Consider the following 22,553-nt stretch of genomic DNA (forward strand, 5'->3'; position numbering starts at 1 on the left):
GGCCGGCGTCAGGGCCGGCGAGGCGACCGGCGTCGGGGCCGGCGAGTGAGCCGGCGAGGCGGCCGGCATAAGGACCGGCGAGGGAGCCGGCGTCGGGTCCGGCGAGGCGGCGGGCGTCAAGGCGGCCGTGCCCGATCCCACGGCGGGTGAGGGAGGGGCGCCAGGGGCGCCGTCAGAGCCGGCCGGGGAGGCCGAGGGCACCGGCGTGAGGGCGTGAGGACCGCCAAAGCCTGGAGGCGGTCCGCGGGCCGAACGGGACCGTCCGCCTGACGGAGTCGTCGAGGGGCCGGCGGTGGCCGGCGGTGACGAGACAACCAGGGGTACCTGCTGCTGAAACGGAAACACCATCTCATCAAAGTAAACGTGTCGGGAGGTGAAAGCACGATGGGAGACGGGATCATAACAGCGATAGCCCTTAGTGTTGGGTGGGTAGCCGAGAAAGATACATGCGACAGAGCGGGGTGCAAGCTTATGAGGCACAGTAGCGGCGATGCTAGGGTAGCAAAGGCAGTCGAAGATGCGAAGCCCATCATAAGAGGGGGGTGCACCGAAGAGAAGATGATGAGGTGTAAAGTTCCCGCGAGTACGACATGGGCGGATGTTGATGAGGAGAGAAGCGGTGGCGAGAGCGTCAGGCCAAAAGCACGGAGGCACATTGGCATGAAAGAGAAGAGTCCTAACGCAGTCATTGAGAGTGCGAAGGATGCGCTCAGCACGACCGTTCTGTTGCGAGGTGTACGGGCAAGTGAGACGAAAAATCGTGCCATGTGTGGTAAGAAGATTACGAACGGCGAGGTTGTCAAACTCCTTCCCGTTGTCTGTCTGCAACGCGAGAATGGGACGACCAAATTGCGTGAGAACATAGGAGTAGAACGCGGCGAGAGTGGATATAACATCCGACTTGTGGCGCAACGGGAAGGTCCACACATAATGCGAAAAATCATCAAGTATGACAAGATAATAAAGAAAGCCCGTATTACTGGCAACAGGAGAGGTCCAAACATCACTATGAATTAACTCAAACGGGTACGATGCAACAAAAGAAGAAGCCCTAAATGGAAGACGAGCATGTTTGCCGAGGCGACATGCATGACACGAGTGATCCTCGTTCTTATTACACGTGAAAGAAAAACTCCGAAGTATGTGGCGAAGGGTGGCGGGATTATGATGACCCAAGCGAGCATGCCAAAGATCCACTCCGGTGGCGAGGGCGACGGGGGCGGCGGAAGTGGTGGAGGTGGCGGAGTGAACCGGGTAGAGCTCGTCGGGGCTGTCACATCGGTGGAGCACCATCCGCGTGCGAGCATCCTTAACAGAAAAACCACATTCGCCAAATTCAACGGTAACCGGATTTTCACGTGTAAGAGAACGAACGGAAACAAGATTTTTAATAAGTTCAGGAGAAACTAGAATATTGGACATGGATATAGGAGTGAAGGTAGACGGAAAATATGTATGACCAATATGAGTGATAGGAAGGGAAGAGCCGTCACCGACGGTGATGCGGTTGGAGGTGTGGACAGGATAGCCGGTATGGAGGTTACCGGGGTACGCCGCCATGTGAGCGGTGGCGCCGCTATCCATGTACCAGTCACCGCCGCCGGTGTAGCTGGACGGGGAAGGAGCGTTGTGGAGAGCCGCCAACAGGGCCGGGTCCCACGGTGCCGGCGGGAGAGGTGGCGCGGCCGTCAGGGGCAGCAGCGGCGGCCCACCTGGCGGCGGCTGCTGACCATAGGGCGCCGCGTAAGGCTGCGGCGCGGCGTAGTACGCCTGGTGCGGTGGTGGCCGGGCGCCGAGAATGCCCGGGGCAGGGGCCCGAGGAACCGGCATGGAGTAGGCGTGTACAACGCCGGTCCATGGGTTCTGGCTGGCGTACCACGGGGCTGGCTGAGAAGCCTGCTGCGGCGGGCGGGGCACTCCTCCCTGAGCACCGCCGCCGCCCTGCTTGCGGCCACCACGACGGCCGCCGCGACGACCCCCCCCCATTGGCCGCCGGCTGGGGCGGCGGGAAGGGGGCGGCCGGTGAGGGCGGGAACCCGGGTGGGAAGGCGGCCGCCGCCGGCTGGGACGACGTCGGGCGTGGCGGTGGCGGGGCCGAACCCCCGCGGGTGCCTGCGACGAGGGCGGTGTGGGTCGCGCGAGTCCGGGCCACCCGCATCCGGCGCTCCTCCAACTTGAGGTACGCGACCACCTTGGCGAAGGTGGGCTCCGGGATGAGGGTGAGGTTGGAGGCGGCGTTCCCGAAGTCCTCGTTGAGGCCGCCGGAGAGGGTGCTGATGAGGAGCTCGTCGCCGATCTTTTCCCCGAGATCACGGAGCTCATCGGCGAGCTTCTTGAGGCGCATGCAAAAATCATCGATGGATGAGTCAAGTTGCTGGCACCCGTAAAACTCACCATAGAGCAGGACCTTGCGCTGCAGCCGATTGTCGGTGAAGAGGCCGTTGAGCTTGGTCCAGCCGCATAGGCGTCGTCCTCGTCGTTCACCACGGTGTGGAAGAGGTCGCTGGAGATGGTGAGGTAGAACCAGCGGATGATGGTGGCGTCGAGGATCATCCACTCCTCGTCGTTGATCATGAGCGCCGAGTCCACGGTGCCGTCCACGTGGCCGTGCAGGGGGTACTCACGGAACACAAGCGAAAAATAGCGCTTGCAAGCGGAGTAGGAGGCGGTGGTGTGATCAAGCTTGACCGGAACACGCTCGTGGATGTTGAGGTCGCGGACGAGAGTGACATCGGGACCGGCAAACGGGTTGGAAACGGTGGACGAGGAGGAGCTCATGGCTAGGGTTCGACGCGGGTTAGGGTTCAGCGCGGGTGGAGGGAGGCGGGGTGGGGGTGCGGCGCGGGTGGGAGGGGAGGGGAAGGTTAGCGACGCGGGTGGAAGGGGAGGGGAGGGTAGCAGCGCGGGTGAGGTTGGCGGAAGCGGGAGCCCGCCGCGGCGGCCTTGGGGAGGCGGCGGCTGCGGCGAGCGAGGTGGTGGGAGAGGCGGCGGTTACCAGCGGCGGCGGCGGCGGCCGGAAGGAGGGTGGCGGCGGCGGTGGCTGGCGGTGTGTTCGACGTATTTTTGTGATTACTATTTTCAGAAGATATAAGTATAAATGTATTTTTTTCTTTCTTTCTTCTTTGTATTGTAAGTTATACACATCTATGTTTTATATTGAGTGTATACATACACACACGCATTAGGCAATCCTCGATGCAATGGTACATGCATGCATGCATTTTGAGTTTGCCCACGTATGACATACAGTATGCGTATTTCTTTAAGTGCCGTATATACCGGCCGGCAAGCGCGCGTATACGTACTTGAATACCTGTGATTATTTCAACTAGCAAACCCTGGAGATAAGCGAATCAACATGTGTTGAGTTGGTTAGGTGGACAGTGGTATCCTCAACCCACTAGGGTTCAAATCCTGATGCTCGCATTATTCCTGGATTTATTTCAGGATTTTCGACGATGCGCTTTTAGTGGGAGGAGACGTTTCTGTCGACGACGAGGCGCCTACAGTGACTTCGTAAATCTCAAGATGATATGTCGGCTCAGTCTCTCGGAGTGCTCATAAAAATAGGGTGTGCGTGTGTGCATTCATAAGAATGAGTGTATGCGCGTGTATATGAGCGCTTGTGTTTGTTCTGATGCTAAAAAAAACCCGGAGATAAGCATGAAGGGGACGATCGAATGAACCAGGCCCACCGTCAGTCAGGTAGCTAGGTACGCACGAGACGGTTTTCATTTTCCGTGTGCAGGCGTACGCGTCAAGAAGAAGAAAGATAAACATCAGCGAGATGATAAGATTCGGGGGGAGATTGCATCCATATCTAGTCCAAGAAAATCGGGACGTTTGGCCCGTCTCCATCCGCCGGGTCGCCCATCTCCGGCCTATAAATACACACACCTAGCTACGCAGAGGAGGCCTCACGTACACATCCATTCTCAAGGCAACTGACGCATGCATACATCCATCACACAACACCTCCGGCACCCATCCATCGCACAACACCTCCAGCACCCATCCATTTGTCATCTCACGCACACATCTATTCGTCAAACCACGCAGCAATCAATCCATCCGCAACCCACGCACCCATCAATCGGGACTCACGGCCAGGCCGAGGGAAGAACGCACGTAGAATCCTCACGCATCGGCCGGAGGCGGAGTGGATAGCCTCTGGTAGAGTTTCAGGCGACTGCATCCCGGGAGCAAGAGGCGAGGAGGTGGAGGCGAACCACCATGGAGGCCAAACTCGTGTTCCCGAACGGTAAAACTTTGATTTAACAAATCTCTTGCTTAGTTCTTTCTTGGCATATAGCATGCACGCACACAAGTCGGGAGCGTTGCCCGGCATCGTTCGCATGATTGGACCGCCGCCGGAGATGGAGCCGCCGGACCGGATGATGAAGTCAACGTTGCCGGGGATGGTCTTCACCAAGCCAGCGTTACCAAGAACGACGAGGAGGTCGCCATCACCACCTGCTGTCCACCTCGTCACGATGGTTCGACCAAGATGACGACATGGAGCACGCCACAACGCCGCCCACCGTCGAAGTCGACGCCATGGAGGCCGACCCCGCTCACCACCGCTCGACGAAGACGACGCGTCGCCGGAGCTCGTCTTCACCAAGCCCGCGCTATGAACGCTGACGCCACCGAGGTCGGTGCCCTGGAGGTCGGCGCCACGGTGGCCGCCCCCACTCATCACCGCTTGATGAGAACGACGCGCCGCCGGAGCTCGTCTTCACCAAGCCCCCGCTACGGACGCTGACGCCACCGAGGTCGGTGCCCCGGAGGTCGGCGTCACGGTGGCCGCCCCCACTCATCACCGCTCGATGAGAACGACGCGCCGCTGGAGCTCGTCTTCACCAAGCCCACGCTATGGACGTTGACGCCATCGAGGTCGATGTCCCAGAGGTCGACGCCATGGTGGTCGTCCTCCAGTCATCGCGGCTAGACGAAGATGCCGTTTAGCCAACCGTGGTGCTCCCCGCCAGATTCTTCACCAAGCTAGCTCTATGGAGGCCAACGACACACAAGTCACCATCACCACTCACGCCCACTTCGTCGCGAGGCGCCGCGGAAGGACAACGACACGGAGCACGCCACGATGCCGCCCACCGTTCGATGTCGCCAAGCCGGCGCCATGGAGGCCGACGCCACGGAGGCCGCCCCCACTCCTCGCGCCCACTTCGTCACACAGCGCCGCAGAACACGATGACACAGGGCACGCCACGGCGCTGCCCACCATCAATATCGTCAAGCTGGTGCCTTGGAGGTCGATGACACGTAGGTCAACCTCACCGCTCTATGGAGCCCACCGTCCGCTTCGTCGAGCCGGAGAGACGCCGCTGAAGACGGTGATCTGGAGTTCGCCGTCGGGCCATTCGTTCACTTCATCAAGATGGTGTCGTAGAAGTTGACGACGCAGAACTCGCCATCACACTGCTCACCTCCATTTCATCACGCCAAGGACCACAACATGGTGCTCGCCACGATGCCTCCCGCCATTCAAATCACCCGTCACACCCTTCACCCGCCTCGGCGAGCTGGTACCATGAAGGACGAAACTGCGGACCATGTCAACATCACCGACTCCTTCACGTGGCACGACGGAGCTGCTCGCGTCTCCTTCAAGGGAAACGAGATCCCATTTGGCATCGGGGTAGTGCCTATCCTTCATCTCGCCCGGACTCGATGGTGCCTTGGCGATGGTGTCACGTTAGTCCAGCCAAACATCATGAAGTGGTCTACACAAGAACAAGAAGGCATGCTCCTGATACGTACTCGTGTGCGTCCAAGGCGTGAAGATGGTCGTTGGGCTCACCACCGCATGAAGCAATGGACGTGGTATTTGGGATGTCGCCGCACCTGCCGTCCATTTCCAGCCGGAGGATTTCGTCTACATCAAATGCTATAGAAGAATGAAGCTGAACATTAAGTACGTCTGAATGTGTGGCAGTGCACTACGTAAGTGGCCTTTGCACATGCATGGGCCATGCACGTAGCCAATTGATGGCGAGGTGGCATGCTCACCGCTGGTCGTCGTTCGCTTCAGCACGTCTTACATCATTCAAGAAAAAGAGGTGGAGCTCGTCACAGCGTCGTACATTCGTGGCACCACACGCTCAATGAAGAGTCCCTGCAAGTGACGCCACATCGTGAAGATGACACCTTACAACGGCGCCTGTATCCTGCTCGTGAAGATGGTGCCTTGCCATGGTGCCGCTGCTGCACGCGTCACGCTCATTCATAGGCCGGAGCCGAGCAGGTTGGCGCCCCCCGAGGACAAGGCGCGGCTGCAGGGCGACGCGACTTCAACAACAACACTGCTCCTCTACGATCTCGTGAGACGATGCCTTGACTACGCCGACGGCCGTGGACTCGGCGTCTGGTCGGGACGAGGTGTCGACCACTCAGGCCATACTGGCGCGAGCAACGCGACGGTCATACACCGACGCCGGTCTCCATCGACAATTACTCCCGCAGGGCGTAGACCCTTGTACACCCCGAGAAGCTACGGGTCGTCGAGAAGTCCGAGTCGAGCGTGATCCATGCTACCCCAACAACAACTCCTCCAACGCCGCCAAGACCAACGAGGCACGACGGCGAGGGCGAGCGTGGCCACCACAAAGGCCACGCTACACGTGGCGCGTGTACCGACGAGGACACGGGCTCTGCCGCCGCCAACACACACATATCACCATCATCATGCATGGAGAACGCGAAGCGAAGACGACGAAGACGACCACACAGCTCAATCGGAGGTATCTCGCGGAGCAACCCGCGGGAGTAATTAACCGGAGTCTTCCGAGGCCCCGGGAACCAGGAGATCACACAATCGCCACAGCCAGCTTGGCCGTGCTAGTAGGCCACGGAGCGCACCTTTTTTTGGATATTGTAATTTTATTTCTCCAATGAGATTAATGAAATACATGTTCCCGTAACTCTTTTTCTTTGTGTACTACTGTACACTGGCACGCCCGCATACGCAGTTTTCTTTCCCCGGCGTCTGAGAGAAACACACTCCCTTCTTCCCTTCTCCCCGGAGTCCCTAGATGTTTTTCTCGTGTCAAACACGGTGGCGGCGTGGAGGCGCGGCGGCGGCGGCTAGGGTTAGGATCGTGCTGCGATAGATACCATGTAGAAGGATAAGATACGGGCTGTGCAATCTCGATGTATTGATCGGTGCACCAGGCACGTATATATAAGTACAGAGGTGGGCCACAATCTCAACTATACAAAGGAAACAGGAGGTGCGCCATACACACAAATATACACGTACACAATATACTTAACAAACTACTTGACAAAGGACCTCAGCTTCACTATATTTTGCATCCTGAAGAGCTATAAGTATCCATGCCGATGCAGCTCCAATGTCATCCAAAGCAAACACATAAACACACGAAGCACACGAGCCAGACAACCGAGAGATGGCCCAGCGGCGGCAGGAGGACGCTGTTATTAGCCACTTCTCCCATCCGTATCCAGGGCACGAGCTCGTGAAGCGGCACTACACTGGGCTGTTCCGCTGCGACATGTGCTGCCAAGACTTGTCCGGCGCAGGATATGGCTGCAGCGCAGGCTGCGACTTTGCCATCCACGACTCTTGTGTCGGCTACTCGCAGACGTTCTCCTCCCCTCAGCACGAAGTGCACCCGCTCGTGCTCATCCAGACCCGCCAAGACGCGGCCCTCTTGTGTGACGTCTACTTGGGGCATTGCGCTCCGGGATCCTTCCTCTACCGCTGCCCACCATGCGGGTTTGACATGCACCCGACCTGCAGGCGGCTGCCACAGGTTGTGCGCAGCGCGCGGCACACGTACCCGGCGCACGACCTCACACTGGTCGTCGCCGATGGCTGCTGTGCCGCGTGCGACAAAGGCGTGAGGCGGGCATCGTACTACCGTTGCAGAACATGCAATGTCGACTTACACATCTCGTGTGCAGCGACCGTCAGCAACAACAACAGCGCTCATGAAGTTGAAATAGCCCTTCAGGCTGAGATTGTACGATCAAGGATCGCAGCCCAGGGTAGACGCGCCGCGCTGGACCTGCTGATCAGCCCTGCATTTAAGTTCCTCTTGCGTGCCTAGTCTGGGTTACTGGCTTGCTGCCGCGTCCAAATTTGATTGACATTATATTTCTTCATAGATTTCAGCATATATATTGGGTTCTCAAAGCATTTTACAATATTTCTAACTTTTTCCATTAACTGTATACAGATACGGTACGGAGAGAGTACTTCTAGATCTAATACAACATCTGCTTGGCAAGCCCACAAGAATAAACTGCTTCAACATTTCGTCACAAAATAGCTAGCGCGTACCATATTGAGTGTGTTTATGTTCACAATTTCACATGCGTGTTTATTTACAATCTCAATTCATATGGTTTTAATACTTTATGCTGTGTATGCATCTTCCTCTTTTTTGAAGGCCAAACAATTCTTTCATTTGTCTATCATATGAAATCAAAATGAGACCAAGTATTGTATGAACGGAATTTTTCTAGTCTTGGCCGGTGGCCGGAAAAATCTGAAAATTGAAGTACATTCCACCGTCAAGTAGCAATGTTGTATGTCCACATTAGCACGGAATAATTAAAATCTACAAGGCCAGCCCCAAGGACCTCCATCTCATGACCTGAATCAAGTTCCTTCTCTAGATCAGCATGATTGCTTTTGAAAACCTGAGCAAGTAGCAGAAGATACCAGGGCTTTCTCTTGCAACTCATGAAGTCCCAAACGGAGGAAGAAGAGGGATCATCTGCAAATTAGCATGGGCTCTACAAAAAATATCTGATCTAGGGGGTTTCTATTTTGGCCATGACGGTTTCCCAAATCAACAAGCTAAGTACCACAAGATCTCTCTCAGCTTTGTGCCAGAGCCGGCCAAGGGCATTATTCCGGGATGGACCATGCTAGGGCACCGGACATGGTCATCCAACAGATCTTGCTTGGGATGTATGGATAGTTGAGTATTCATATCTCCGGTTTACAATATCAAATTACAAGATTTGATGACTTTAGCATTTCACAAAGATGGTACTCATATCTGACAATATTCAGAAGTGTCTGGTGATTTCACGATGTTTATTTTGAACGACTTTATTATGTAGTAGATGTTGTGTTATTTGTTCGCGTGATAGGACAAAACAATATCATATATCGTGCAAGCAAGCACCACCAGATCAGGGTGGTAAATGCAGTCGTAACCTTCATCGGCAAAAGAGGACTTAAAGGCAGCCGGTTAAGTCTTACAGTTGTGTGAACTATAGATGGCTTTCTGCATGGCCTCCAACATCAGTTTTGAGAAAAGGACTGAGAAATATATATTGGAGAGAGATAACCCACAGAGATTTCCCATGTTCAATTGCAACTTAAGCAAAACCACCATCACCGCGGCAATACCGTTATACTAAAACCATCTAGGGGTGTTACGTGCATCACTTCTAAAGGCTGGGAGAGTTGACTGCCTGGTTTTATAATTAAGAAGGATTAAGTGGGATTTATCTTAATTGATTTCAAATGGCAGGATATATTGTTTTAGCTAGACGAGTTAATTAATCATGTCCTAAGTACTCCATTCGTCCCATAATGTAAGACGCTTTTTGACACTATTGTAGTGTTAAAAAACGTCTTACATTATGGGACGGAGGGAGTACTAAATAATGATAGGAGCTAGTAAATACTCTCTCCGTCCGAAAAAACTTCCTAAGCTTGTTTCTTAAATGAATGTATCTAACACTAACTTGGTGTTAGATACATCCATTTGAGGGACAAATTTTTTCGGACGGAGTGAGTAATAGCTTATGAGCTAAATCAGGGGCCTAGAGGTAGCATAATTACTAGGGACCGTAGTTAGGATGAAATGATAGAAAACGAACGGCAGAGATTTTGTACTCCAAAGTTAGAATGTCTAAACGGCGGAGATTCATCGAAGAGACATGTAAATTAATTTGGTTAATGTTATGTGTTGTACCGACTCAAAACGCAATTTGACTTCCGGTACAATTGATTGCCTTGCGATGGAGGCACAGGTGCAGTCTCTTTAGAAAAACCCATAAATAAGAGGAACGTGTGCACATGTTTCTATGTATGTACTTCCTCGGTAAACTAATATAAGAGTTTTAGATTACTATTTTAGTATTCTAAATACTTTTATATTAGTTTACAGAGGGAATATAGTTTAACTTGATTATCGTAACGTGATTAGTTTCCAACAAGAGAAGCACAGGGACATACATCCATGACCATAGACGAACTCAGTGAAAAAACCGTGACCTGGATTGTGTTGAGCTCGATATGGCTACGGAAGGCTAATAACGAACAGAAGCACCAAGAGTCTATGATTCGGTCTACTACGAGCTCGATCTAGAAGGAACAATGTCGGAAGGTCATGTGAACGCCGAACCAATGACGGCAAATCCACAACTCACGCAATATATGCATCTATCTAGCATAATTTGTTAAGTATATTAACAATATTTTGATTAATTTAATTCAGGAATAAATCACGCATGGTATTGACAGAAATAAACACATGCTGATATTTGATCACGCAAGTACATACTACACTAACAACAAATACATCTACGTGTAACACTAGCATGGCTAAAACAGAAATCAATAGGGGTGGGATAAACGAGTTATACGCTCCAATCAGCCAGGCAGAGGCCGCGGCGGCGCCGGCGGCAACAGCGGTGTCCTCGACGACCTTCTTCTCGGCTTCAACACTACTAGGAAAGGGGCTATAGATAGGATTGACACTAATGGCGCATCAGCGAAGTAGTGTGCCACTACTATATACTAATGGCGCACCAGTTGGTGATACGCCATTAGTGTGGAAGACGCTAATGGCGCACCAGACAAAAGGTGCGCCACAAGTGATATTTTTTTTTCATTTTTACATACATATTAATGGCGCATCCGACCGAAGTGCGCCATTACTAGTCCTAACTAGTAATGGCGCACCGGACAAGGAGTGCGCCAGTACTTAATTTTTTTTATTCTTTTTTTTGCAAAACAATTAATGGCGCACCGTGTCACAATGCACCATTACTAGTTTAAACTATATATTTTTCACTACTACACGACTATCTCGGTTACGGTTATCTCGCGGGGCAGGTAGTCCACGGATTTTCTGGATGCGTAAGGTGCATGGATGACACAACGTATCGCCAGCTAGATAGAGATCCCGGGTCTTCGAAAACCGTGTTCATGGGACATCGACGTCCCCCTCGCCGCCGACGATCAACCGCCCCCTCCGTCCCCTCCGTCCCTTGCCGCCGCCGCCCCGACCAGGAGGATGACGACGAGGAGGAGGAGGAGACGACGACCGCCTCTACCTCAACTCAGCCAGGCCACGCGACACCGAGCCAAGCGCCGCCTCCCTCGCCGTCCCCCCTCCGCCCGCGCCCGCGCCCTCGACATCCTCCCGCCCAAGCCGAGACGCAGAGACAGGCGAGTGGAGGAGCCCGCCGCATGTCATCGGAGCTTCAACGCCCAGCCGCTGCCGGAGCTTCAACGTCGGCGTCTTCCTCCATTCCTCCATCCCCTCCCCAGGTGATTCCTCCCTTCTCCTCCACCCCCTCCCCTGCAAACCCTAGGGCCACGGCGGCATGTTATAATTTCTCTTCTGCATGCTTGTACTCGCTAGCAACGGCTTACAAGTCTAATTACTTCTCTCCGTACAGTTTAGTATTATTGACTGATGCATAATTAGTGTGGATTAATCGAACAAATTCCTCTTGATTCCTGCTGGTCCTCACAACACAGAACATTAATATTGTCACTCTGCAAATTATCAGCTGAGCTTTTCTTGCTTCTGAATCACTGTGCCTAGTTTTTTTACATATAATAATTCATTCGAAACAGCCTCCGCTGTTCTTTCCAGATCAATTTTTTTGAGGTTGTTTGGTTTGAAAAATTGTCTTAACAATATGCTTGCTAATTTGAGGACAGTGTGAGGCTTCTGTTCTTTTTCTTGTTTAGTTATGACAACTGTAGTGTTGCTGAACATCTTTGATCAAATGAAGGTGATTGAATCCAAATTGTCAACAGTGAGAATTTAATATGGTATTGGTCACTGTTTGTAATGTGCAGTTGTGAAGTGGCTACCAGAAGCAAACACTTTCAGACCAAATAGTTAGGCAAAAGTTTTGTTTTAAGCATCTTTATTCCATTACCAGTTTAGTATAATATATCGAAGGCACAACGTTACCAGTTTATAGTCATATTTTAGCAACTTACCGTTGTCCAAGCCATCAAAACCAAATAATGGGGTTGTTTGATCTGAAGAATTGTCAACAATAGGCTTGTAGTGTATTTGTTTATTTTGGGGTAGTTGTGTTTAGTGAACAAAACAGACTACATTCAGTGACCAAACTGAAAGCATGCACTGATTGTTGCAAGTATGTTTTCATGTTACCAGATTTTTCCGGTTGATGGTTGTGTTATTTCAGTAGTCACAGTAGGATGATGTGATGATTGACTCATTTTACTTCTAACATTGCATATTTCATAGTCTACTTAGTCTACTGCATCAGTGCCTAGTCTCACCTTGCTGTGTAATGTGCCCTGATAATGATGTATTTTGTCATAAAAATATATAGTGGACTGCCATGATAATGACATGGTCCTGTGTTTGCAAGCTGTCATAATCTTCGGTTTACTTGACTTTTGAGCCTGCTAGTAGTTTACTTCCATGAGTTGTTTCATTGACATGGCACATTTGCAATGGAGTTTTATATATCTTTAGCCACTGTTCATTAACAACAAGTCAGTTTTGTTTATAGTTGAAAGTAAGTTTGTGGTTTAAAATTTCGATCTGATTATGGCATCTAGAAATAATGTTTATGAGAAGAAGAATAAACCTGCTGCTGCTGCTGTTATGCCTGTATTCGCTGCTGCTGCTGCTGTATTTGTGATGATGTTGTACTTGTGATGATGCTACTTGTGATCTTCTAAAATGACCCATTGGCGACTTCATTACGCGGGGATAGTGATTTTGCAGGTACCCCGAGAGGCCCTTGAGTTTGCCGGAATGTCGATTAACTTCCGTTCCGGCAAATTCGGGTACTCCATATGTTTTATGATCTGTTGTAAGGGTACTAATTGGTCTCTTCTGCTGCTTATCAGAGATGGCGGGAAGCAGCCACCGCCGCTCTGCGACATCGCAGTATGAGTTGGATGCTTCCGAGTTCTTCACTATCATACTTGGGACTTCAGTATCATCCATGACGCAGGTATATAAAACGAGAGATCTCCCCTTCACCCATCTCATTATGATATCTGTTGTTTGCTACATCACTCATTGTCCCAAACTGCAGAGGCTGCCTAACAGTTTTATGAACATGCTGATGGGTGAAGATCCGCCAAATAATGTGAAGCTGCGACAAGCCGGCAGCGGGTTTCGCAGGCTGTGGGATGTGGAGTTGGTGATCAAGGAGGGCCATATGTACTTGTCTCGTGGGTGGGAGAAGTTCTACCGTGCCTACGACCTGCGGCTGGGGTACTTCCTTCTCTTCAGGTACGACGACGATGCCACCATGCTCATCATGAAGGCGTTCAACGCGACTATGTGTCGCATGCGCTACACTGAAGATTATGATGCGGTACGTTTTGCCTCTTCTTTATTCCTCTACATTTGGCTTTGTCTCACATCGATTGTTATCGGTCATTGTTGCATTTGGACAGGTAATGGGAGCAGCAGCAGCGACAATGGCTACAGCCAAAGCAGCAGCGACTATGGCTGTAGCGAAAGCAGCAGCGATTATGGCTGCAGCGAAAGCAGCAGCGATTCTGGCAGCAGCATAGACAACAAGAAGGATGATTCGGACTGGAGTGCGGGAGAAGAGGAGCAGAGTGGGGATGAGGAGCTACAGGATGACGATGGGCATCAGGCTGAGGATGACCTAGCGCTGGTGGTGGCTGACCAAGGGCAAGAGATGGTGGTGGCTGACCATGGGCAAGAGATGGTGGTGGCTGACCATGGGCAAGAGATGGAGGTGGCTGAGGATGACCTAGCGATGGTCGTGCCTGAAGGTGGCCTCGCCATGGTGGTGGTGCCTGACAATGACCACGCACCGGTGGTGGCGCCGGCGATCCCACAGCTGGGCGACATGACCACGCCAATTGAGGTAGAAGACTACATCCCACTGCCTCCACCGCCTCCACCGCCTCGCCGCTCTTGGCGCATCAGGCTGAGGAAGGAGAAGGAGAGGAACAATATGCATGAGAACTGAACTTTGTCAGGTATGTCAGATCTCCAAAATGATATATATATACTTAGTTACCTATGTTATCTCTAATATGCTTAGTTTCCTATAGGTTAGCTTCATTTTACCTAAGTTGGCTCTAATATGCTAACTTAGAGCTTATATGCTTAGTTTCCTATAGGTTAGCTCCAAAATAACTTATGTTAGCACAAAATGATCAAGTTTACATAATAAGCTTATAGTCTTTTTCTTATTCTTCTTCTTTTCCAAAATGACATAGGTTAGCTTCATTTTACCTAAGTTGGCTCTAATATACTAACTTAGAGCTTATATGCTTACTTTCCTATAGGTTAGCTCCAAAATAACTTATGTTAGCACAAAATGATCAAGTTTACATAATAAGCTTATAGTCTTCTTCTTATTTCTTTTCCAAAATTCTTCTTATTCTTCTTCTAGTGTTCTTCTTCTTCTAGTATTCTTCTAGTCTTCTTCTTTTTCTTCTTCTAACTTCTTGTTTGTCATTTTGCAGATTTGATTTAATTCACGGAAGCTTGCATGGATGGAGTGCTTCTTTTTCATTTGTGTTTTTATTTTGTATCAATGTGAAACTTTTGTGAATTGATGGATAACGGTGTTGGATGAACAATGTGAAACTTTTGTAATATGTAACGATGGAACTATGTGTTGGCTATGTATGTATATATGATGGAACTTGTGTGTTGGCTATGTATGTATATATGATGGAACTTGTGTGTTGGCTATGATTGTTATATGGATGCTTGTTGTATATATATGTGTTGGATATCTCATAGGTGAAATAGTGACCTGAGATTAAGAAAAAAAATTTAAAAAAATTGTTACTAATGGCGCACTACCATGTGGTGCGCCATTAGTATAGCAGACACTAGTGGCGCACCGTGAGCAAAACTAATGGCGCACTGCCTGGTGCGCCATTAGCATACCAGATACTAATGGCGCACCAGTGGTGCGCCATTAGTAAAAAATTCTAGTGGCGTGATACTAATGGCGCACCGGTGGTGCGCCATTAGTAGGCAAAACCGGTGCGCCATTAGTAGGCCTTTTCCTAGTAGTGCAAGTTTCTCGGCAACGGCACGGTTGGCGTCGTTAGTGGTGGACATGGTAACGATAGAGATGACTCGGACGTAGATGATGCAGTAGACGTGAATGGACGACAACGAGCAGTCACATACAAGACGCTCCCCAAAACCTAATCGCCCCTCTCCCATATTGGATCCAGAGAGGCTGGTTTCGGAGGCCTGCCCTACTGTCAACCGTGTATGCGGTGGACGAGATGGGATCACCGACGGCAGCACCAACAAATGAAACGATAGTGGGCTTCGAGGCAAAGATGCGATCTGATTCTCGTGACGGCTAGGGTCGGCAGACGCCTCACATATATAGGCATAGCCGCGTGGAGAGATATGGGATGGACCCACGTCCGAGTCGGTAACAACTTATCATCCCACGTCTCAGATCGTGGCTCTCCGGTTACAAACTCTCTTTCTGACTGGTAAAAAATAAGCACATACGTATGAGCTCAGCTCAGCTCATTGCCGCAACCCGTGGCGCGTCGTGATGAGGCAAGGCGGATGTTGAAGAAGGAGCACGCAGAAACAACTTTTCTTTTCAAACTCCAATAGCATGTGAAAGAAAAATTATTTATAAGGAGGTCCAACCCCTCTCTAACTGCCAAAGGAGAGCGATCCGCCAGAGTATGATTGGAACGTGGAAGCAAGGCCAGCAGAGCATGCATCTACATAACATACAGGTACGGCTAGCTCGCTAAACACCCATCCAGTCCGTGCACATGCGGCATTCGTGGGCACGGTGAATTGGTGACCCGCACCTACGTAGACATCGTTGATTTCTAGAAAGAAAAATCCGTGGAGATAGTCTCCAGGTCACCCCCGTGCGTACCCGATCTAGGATGGCACCACGTTTCTCTCGATGGCATCCCACGCAGAAGCGCCTTCAGCAATCACGCGAGCCGACGTAAAGGAGCCCTGGAGTAGCCAGAGTGGATGCCATGGGATGCAATCGGGGAACACGTGGAGCCTCTTTCTAGATACATGCATGCATGGTGACTATCGTAACCTTCCCTTCTCATGCCGGCCCTGTTGGGGCTGATGGCCAGCTCCCTTCTTCTTTTTGGTCGCGTCTCACGACTCTCTCACGAATACAGGAGACACAGGAGTTTGGCGAGCTGCTGTTTCACACAGCCGGGCTCTTTTCCTTCTCTCTATTCTCTTCTCAAAGCGAACATGTGTACAAGTGCTTAAGAAAACTCATGCCCATACAACCGGGCCACAATCTCCCCCACTTACTGCATGCACGCACGCACTCACACCACTAAATGACGACCTGATCTTCTCCTGGAATCACGCTAGGAAACCACACAACCCGGCCACTCATGCAGCATCAGCTAACAACCTCGGACATGCATATACAGCAACCTCTCGCCAAGCGCCACATCTCACGGCGCCTCGCATCTCACCTCCCACATGTTCTCCGAGGCTCCAACTGCTACAACTACCTATATGCATGGACAAGCAAACTAATATGCAGATACATGTGAATCAAGATTAAAAAAAGGTAAATTTGCAATCAACAGCAGGCCAGGCACAGCTTCCTCGCGGCTGTGGCCCATGCATGCGGCTGTGGCCTCCCATGTTCTACTTCTCTTCGATGATGGAGGCTGGCCCGAACGTATTCCTCTTCGATGATGGAGGTCGACCCTAAATTTGCAATCAAAATCCCGAGTTGCATGAAAACCATGGAACTCAACGACCCAACAGCAGGCCAGGCACAGCTTCCTCGCTGCCGACAGGGCGGCCTGGCCCAATCCACCACTTCTTCGCCTGAGATAAGATGCAGACCACGGGCGCATCAGCGGGTAATACATCCTGTGAGAGCATCCATGACGGCGGAGGGCAATGTCATGGAGTTGTCAATTCTTCTCCTACATGGTTTGTTTGTCCACGGCGGAGGGCGGACACCACGGAGAAAGTCTACAACCCTCCGTTAATCAAACTTCTTCTTCCTCTCGTGAATGGTTTTCTCGAATTCAATCAAATATGATAGCTTAAGAGAGGTATTTGTAGTAAGAAAATAAAGTCAGTACCGGAGCATGCCATTGGATTTGTACAAACAAATCAATTTTAACGTTGTACTATCTCTGTCCTGGTATACTGGCCCTCTTATTATTTTGTGATAAATTTTGACCATGGATTTAGTTGTGAAAATGTTAATGCATGTCGCAAAAATTAGTATCATTGAAAATTATGTCAAATACGTATGCAATGGTATAATTTTTATGACACGCATTACATTTTCTCAGTTAATTTATTGTCAAATTTTGACACAAAATACGAAGATGACCAATAAAGCAAGACCGAGGTAGTACCTATTTTCTATACAAACTAAGATATCTACCAAGTCTTGCTAGCTTATCATTCCACAATGTGGATTATTAGGGCATCTCCAGCCGTTGGCCCCCCCAGGACGCATAAAAATCGCCCCCTGGGGGCGAGCCGGCGATGCACTCGGCGCTGGGGGCGGGTTTGCGCCCAGTCGTCGCCCCCAGCTCGCCCCCAGGCGCCGAAATTGGCCCACTTTGCAGCCCAATTTCGGCGAATAAACGGCCCATATGGTGCTCAATCACGAGGCGTCCCCCTTGAGCCTCCATAGGTGCTCAATCAGATCTTTCTGCAGTTGATGATGCACCTGTGGGTCTCGGATCTCCTGACGCATACTGAGATAGGTAGTCCAAGTTGCCGGTAGCTGGTGATCAACTTCGGCTAGAGGACCCTGCCTGTAGTATGGTTCAGTGTCAACCACTGGGTCTTCTTGCTCGCTCTCGATGATCATGTTGTGCAAGATGACACAGCAAGTCATGATCTCCCACATTTGATCTTTCGACCAGGTCTGAGCGGGGTACCGAACAACAGCGAATCGAGATTGGAGCACACCAAATGCCCGCTCGACATCCTTCCGGCAAGCCTCCTGAACTTTCGCAAACCAGGCGTTCTTGCCTCCTGGTACAGGGTTTGAGATCGTCTTCACAAATGTCGACCATCTCGGATAGATGCCGTCAGCTAGATAGTACCCCTTGTTGTATTGGTGCCCATTGATCTCGAAGTTCACCGGAGGAGAATGGCCCTCAACGAGCTTGGCAAAAACAGGAGAGCACTGCAGCACGTTGATGTCATTGTGAGTTCCTGTCATACCAAAGAAGGAGTGCCAAATCCAGAGGTCCTGTGTGGCTACCGCCTCAAGCACCATACTGCAACCGCCTTTGGCGCCTTTGTACATCCCCTGCCAACAAAATGGGCAGTTCTTCCATTTCCAATGCATGCAGTCGATGCTTCCAAGCATCCCAGGAAATCCTCTTGCTGCATTCTGGGCTAGGATCCGAGCAGTGTCTTCCGCATTGGGTGTTCTCAAGTATTGTGGCCCAAACATTGCCACCACTGCCCGACAAAACTTGTAGAAACACTCTATGCTGGTGGACTCGGCCATGCGCCCATAGTCGTCGAGTGAATGCTGGTGGACGAGGCGTCCCCCTTGAGCCTCCATAGGTGCTCAATCAGATCTTTCTGCAGTTGATGATGCACCTGTGGGTCTCGGATCTCCTGACGCATACTGAGATAGGTAGTCCAAGTTGCCGGTAGCTGGTGGTCAACTTCGGCTAGAGGACCCTACCTGTAGTATGGTTCAGTGTCAATCACTGGGTCTTCTTGCTCGCTCTCGATGATCATGTTGTGCAAGATGACACAGCAAGTCATGATCTCCCACATTTGATCTTTCGACCAGGTCTGAGCGGGGTACCGAACAACGCCGAACCAAGACTCGTCGACCTTTTCATAGGAGCGATCACACCATTGCTCCGCCTCCAGAACATGACGATGAAACGAAGCGCTCAATGGAGAATATATACGGCATCATCTACAATGATGGTACCATCTTTCTGTACAATTCTTTGTACACATGCACGTCCCTTTTCACGGTGGCCGTTCTGCATCCCGGTGAGGCTGCAGGACAATCATGAAGATTAATCTGGAGGCCCTAGATCCCTGGCACTCTTGCGCAGCATGTCACTGTTAGAATTATAGATGATGTTAATCTCAACTGTTTATCTCCTTTCCTCTCCCGTAACAACCTCAAACTCTATCCTGGTGTAACAACCTGTATCCTAGTGATCAGGTGCAACTTGCACGCCACGGCAAGGGCTTCTTGCCTCGATCAATATAACACCACGCGGCTCTCTGCGGACAGTAGGAACGCTTCCCATCTGATATGGTATACAGAGCAATCCTCTTCCCATCGATCTAGCCAGCAACCTCCTTCCTCGTTTTACCATCGTCACCTTCCTCGACCGTCGTCGCCATGTCGTCCTCATCAATCGTATCCCTCAACCTTGGCGCTCTCCCATCAGAGAAGCTCACCAAGACCAAATTCATCTTGTGGAAGGCACAGGTCATGTCGGGCCTGCGAGGAGCGCAGGTCACCGGCCTTCTGGATGGATCAGATGCAGCGCCACCGAAGACGGTGCAGCAGCAGCAGGCGGACAAAACTACCGCCTCAGTACCCAATCCTCTGTACGCACAGTGGATTTCGAAGGATCAGCAAGTCCTAAGTCACCTCCTGAATTCCCTTTCAATGGAGATTCTCGCCCAAGTTGCGAGCAAGGAGACGACATTTGAGCTTTGGACTGCCATCACCACTCTGTTCGCCTCGCAATCCCAATCGTGCATCACCAATCTACGGATCGCCATCACCAACACAAAAAAGGGCACCATGTCTAGCAGCGCCTTTATCTCTCAGATGATGAACCTTGGGGATGAGCTCGCAGCGGCAGGCCATCCCGTCTCAGATCCATAATGGTTGACTATGTGCTTGCCGGCCTTGACAGGGACTACGATCCCGTTGTGGCGGCCATAGGAGCGGTGAAGAATCAGATCTCCGTAGATGATTTGTTTGCCCAGATCGCAGCCTTTGATCAGCGTGTGGAGATGCTCGGCGACGGCCCTGATTCAGGCTCCAAGACGTCAGCAAACCTAGCCTACAGGGGACGTGGACGTGGTTACAACAGAGGCCGCGGACGCAGCAGCAGCAGGGGGCGTGGCCAAGGCAGGCGCTCCTCCCCAGCTCCATCTGGTGGAAACGGCGGCAGCGGAGGTGGCCGCGGTCGCCCACAACAACAATGCCAGCAGCAGGTTCGGGACTACCCAGAGTGCCAAATTTGTTTCAAGCATCACCCTGGAGGTGCTCGTGACTGTTGGCATCGATATGATGATGAAGATGAACATGAGGAGAAGGGGGCCAACATGGTCACCGACTCCTACGGCGTTGATACAAATTGGTATGCTGACACTGGTGCCACCAATCACATCACAGGGGAGCTCGACAAGCTGACAATCAGAGACAAATCTCGTGGACATGACCAAGTCCATACTGCAAGCGGTTCTGGTATGAAAATCACTCATGTTGGTAGTTCAATTGTCAAAACCCCCATGAAAAACTTGCATCTTAAAAGAGTTTTATATATGCCCACAACATGAAAGAACCTTCTTTCCGTTCATAGATTTACTCTTGATAATCGTGTTCTCATTGAGTTCTATCCATATTTCTTTTTGGTAAAGGACTTGGACACGAGGAGAATCCTTCTTAGGGGCAAGTGCGTGGGAGGTCTCTACCCGATCATATCTTCGTCAACACCGTCAAATAAACAAGCTCTAGTTGCAGTCAAGCCCTCTTCATCAAAGTGGCATAGTAGAGTAGGTCATCCTTCGTCGGTTATTGTTAAATTTTTTCTTAGCAAGAATAAACTTTCGTACTCTCATGAGTCAAACATTGAGTCTATTTGTGATCCATGTCAACAAGCTAAAAGTCATCAGTTGCCATATCCCATATCTACTAGTATTTCCACTGCTCCATTGGAACTTTTGTTTTCTGATGTGTAGGGACCAGCCCCCGTCTCTGTTGGTAGGCACTCATACTATGTTAGTTTCATTGACGACTACAGCAAGTTTACATGGATCTATCTCCTCAAGAAACGTTCTGAAGTTTTTCAAGTCTTCAAGAATTTCCAAAGTCTTGTTGAGCGAAAATTAAACACTAAAATAATTGCCATGCAAACCGACTGGGGAGGTGAATACAGAAAATTAAACTCCTTTTTTCAAGAACTTGGCGTTTCACATCATGTTGCATGTCCTCATGCACATCAACAGAATGGCTCCGCTGAAAGGAAACATCGCCATATTGTTGAAGTAGGACTAGCTCTACTAGCAAATCCATGCATGCCACTGAAATTTTGGGATGAAGCCTTCTTAACTGCCACGCACCTCATCAACTTGCTACCTAGCAAGGTCATAAAGTATGAAACTCCCATCACACGCCTCTTTGGCATATCTCCTGACTATAAATCACTACATGTATTTGGTTGTGCTTGTTGGCATATCTCCTGACTATAAAACCTAGGATTTACCCGTTCAAAAAATAAAAAACACAACGCCATTTTTTGCACTTTTAAAAACAACCTCATAAACGATAAAATGGTTGCTAGAAGTTCAAGTGCTCGACTTGGAAAGGTTCGAAAAATTCTTGTGAGAGAGGTTCACCGTGTATTTAGATGTCCAAAATACATAAAAAATATTTTGTTTTTTGTGTTTTAAAATAACTCTCTCAAAGCAGAGAGAAGTTCAACGTGATAACAACCGGAAGTTCACGTACTACATGGTGTGTGTTTCATATAAGAAAAATATAATAAAGTGAAACAGAGTGAAGTTCAAACATACATGCCCCGGAAGTTCAACTACTTCATGCAGTGCAAAAAACAGCATGTCAAAAACAAAGTGAAGTTCAAACAGACATGCCCCAGAAGTTCTACTACTTCACGCAGTGCATTTCCGTTCGCGATGAACGCAGAAATCATGATCTCGCCATTTTCTAATTTACCTCAATACGGCAAGAATATTATTTGTGTAAATTCAAGTCCTCGGTCGGAGAAAGTTAAAAAAAATATTGCGAGAGAGGTTTGTACAAAAAGAATATTATTTGTGTAACACTGACGAAATGGATGAGAAAATTACAAACGAAAATACGTCACAGAAGTTCAACGTGAAAACAGCAGGAAGTTCACCTACTACACTGAATGAATTTCAGATGATGAAAAACTTTCAAAATTGTCGCGACTATGAAAAAATGATCAACACGGGAAAGTTGCGTGTTTACAGCAGCTTTCCATCGGTATATCACCCGCTCAATTCCCGTGAGTGGGATGGAGAGCTACGAGCAGTAGATGAAGATCTATGAGC

At 50.1% G+C, this 22,553-nt stretch overlaps 1 protein-coding gene across 1 annotated transcript; it reads left to right on the forward strand.

The window, feature by feature from the left end:
- The first annotated feature begins 7,403 nt into the window (after window positions 1–7,403).
- Window positions 7,404–8,094, forward strand: LOC125517973. The gene has a single exon (XM_048682936.1). The coding sequence runs from the start codon at window positions 7,431–7,433 to the stop codon at window positions 8,091–8,093; it is 663 nt and encodes a 220-aa protein (XP_048538893.1). The 5' UTR covers window positions 7,404–7,430; the 3' UTR covers window position 8,094.
- Window positions 8,095–22,553: the final 14,459 nt, after the last annotated feature.

This window comes from Triticum urartu, chromosome 7 (assembly GCF_003073215.2).
Source record: "Triticum urartu cultivar G1812 chromosome 7, Tu2.1, whole genome shotgun sequence".
Lineage (NCBI taxonomy): Eukaryota > Viridiplantae > Streptophyta > Magnoliopsida > Poales > Poaceae > Triticum > Triticum urartu.

What these genes read in the sequence shown, in the direction of transcription:
- LOC125517973 (XM_048682936.1), top strand. Translation starts at nt 7,431, where the DNA reads ATGGCCCAGCGGCGGCAGGAGGACGCTGTTATTAGCCACTTCTCCCAT.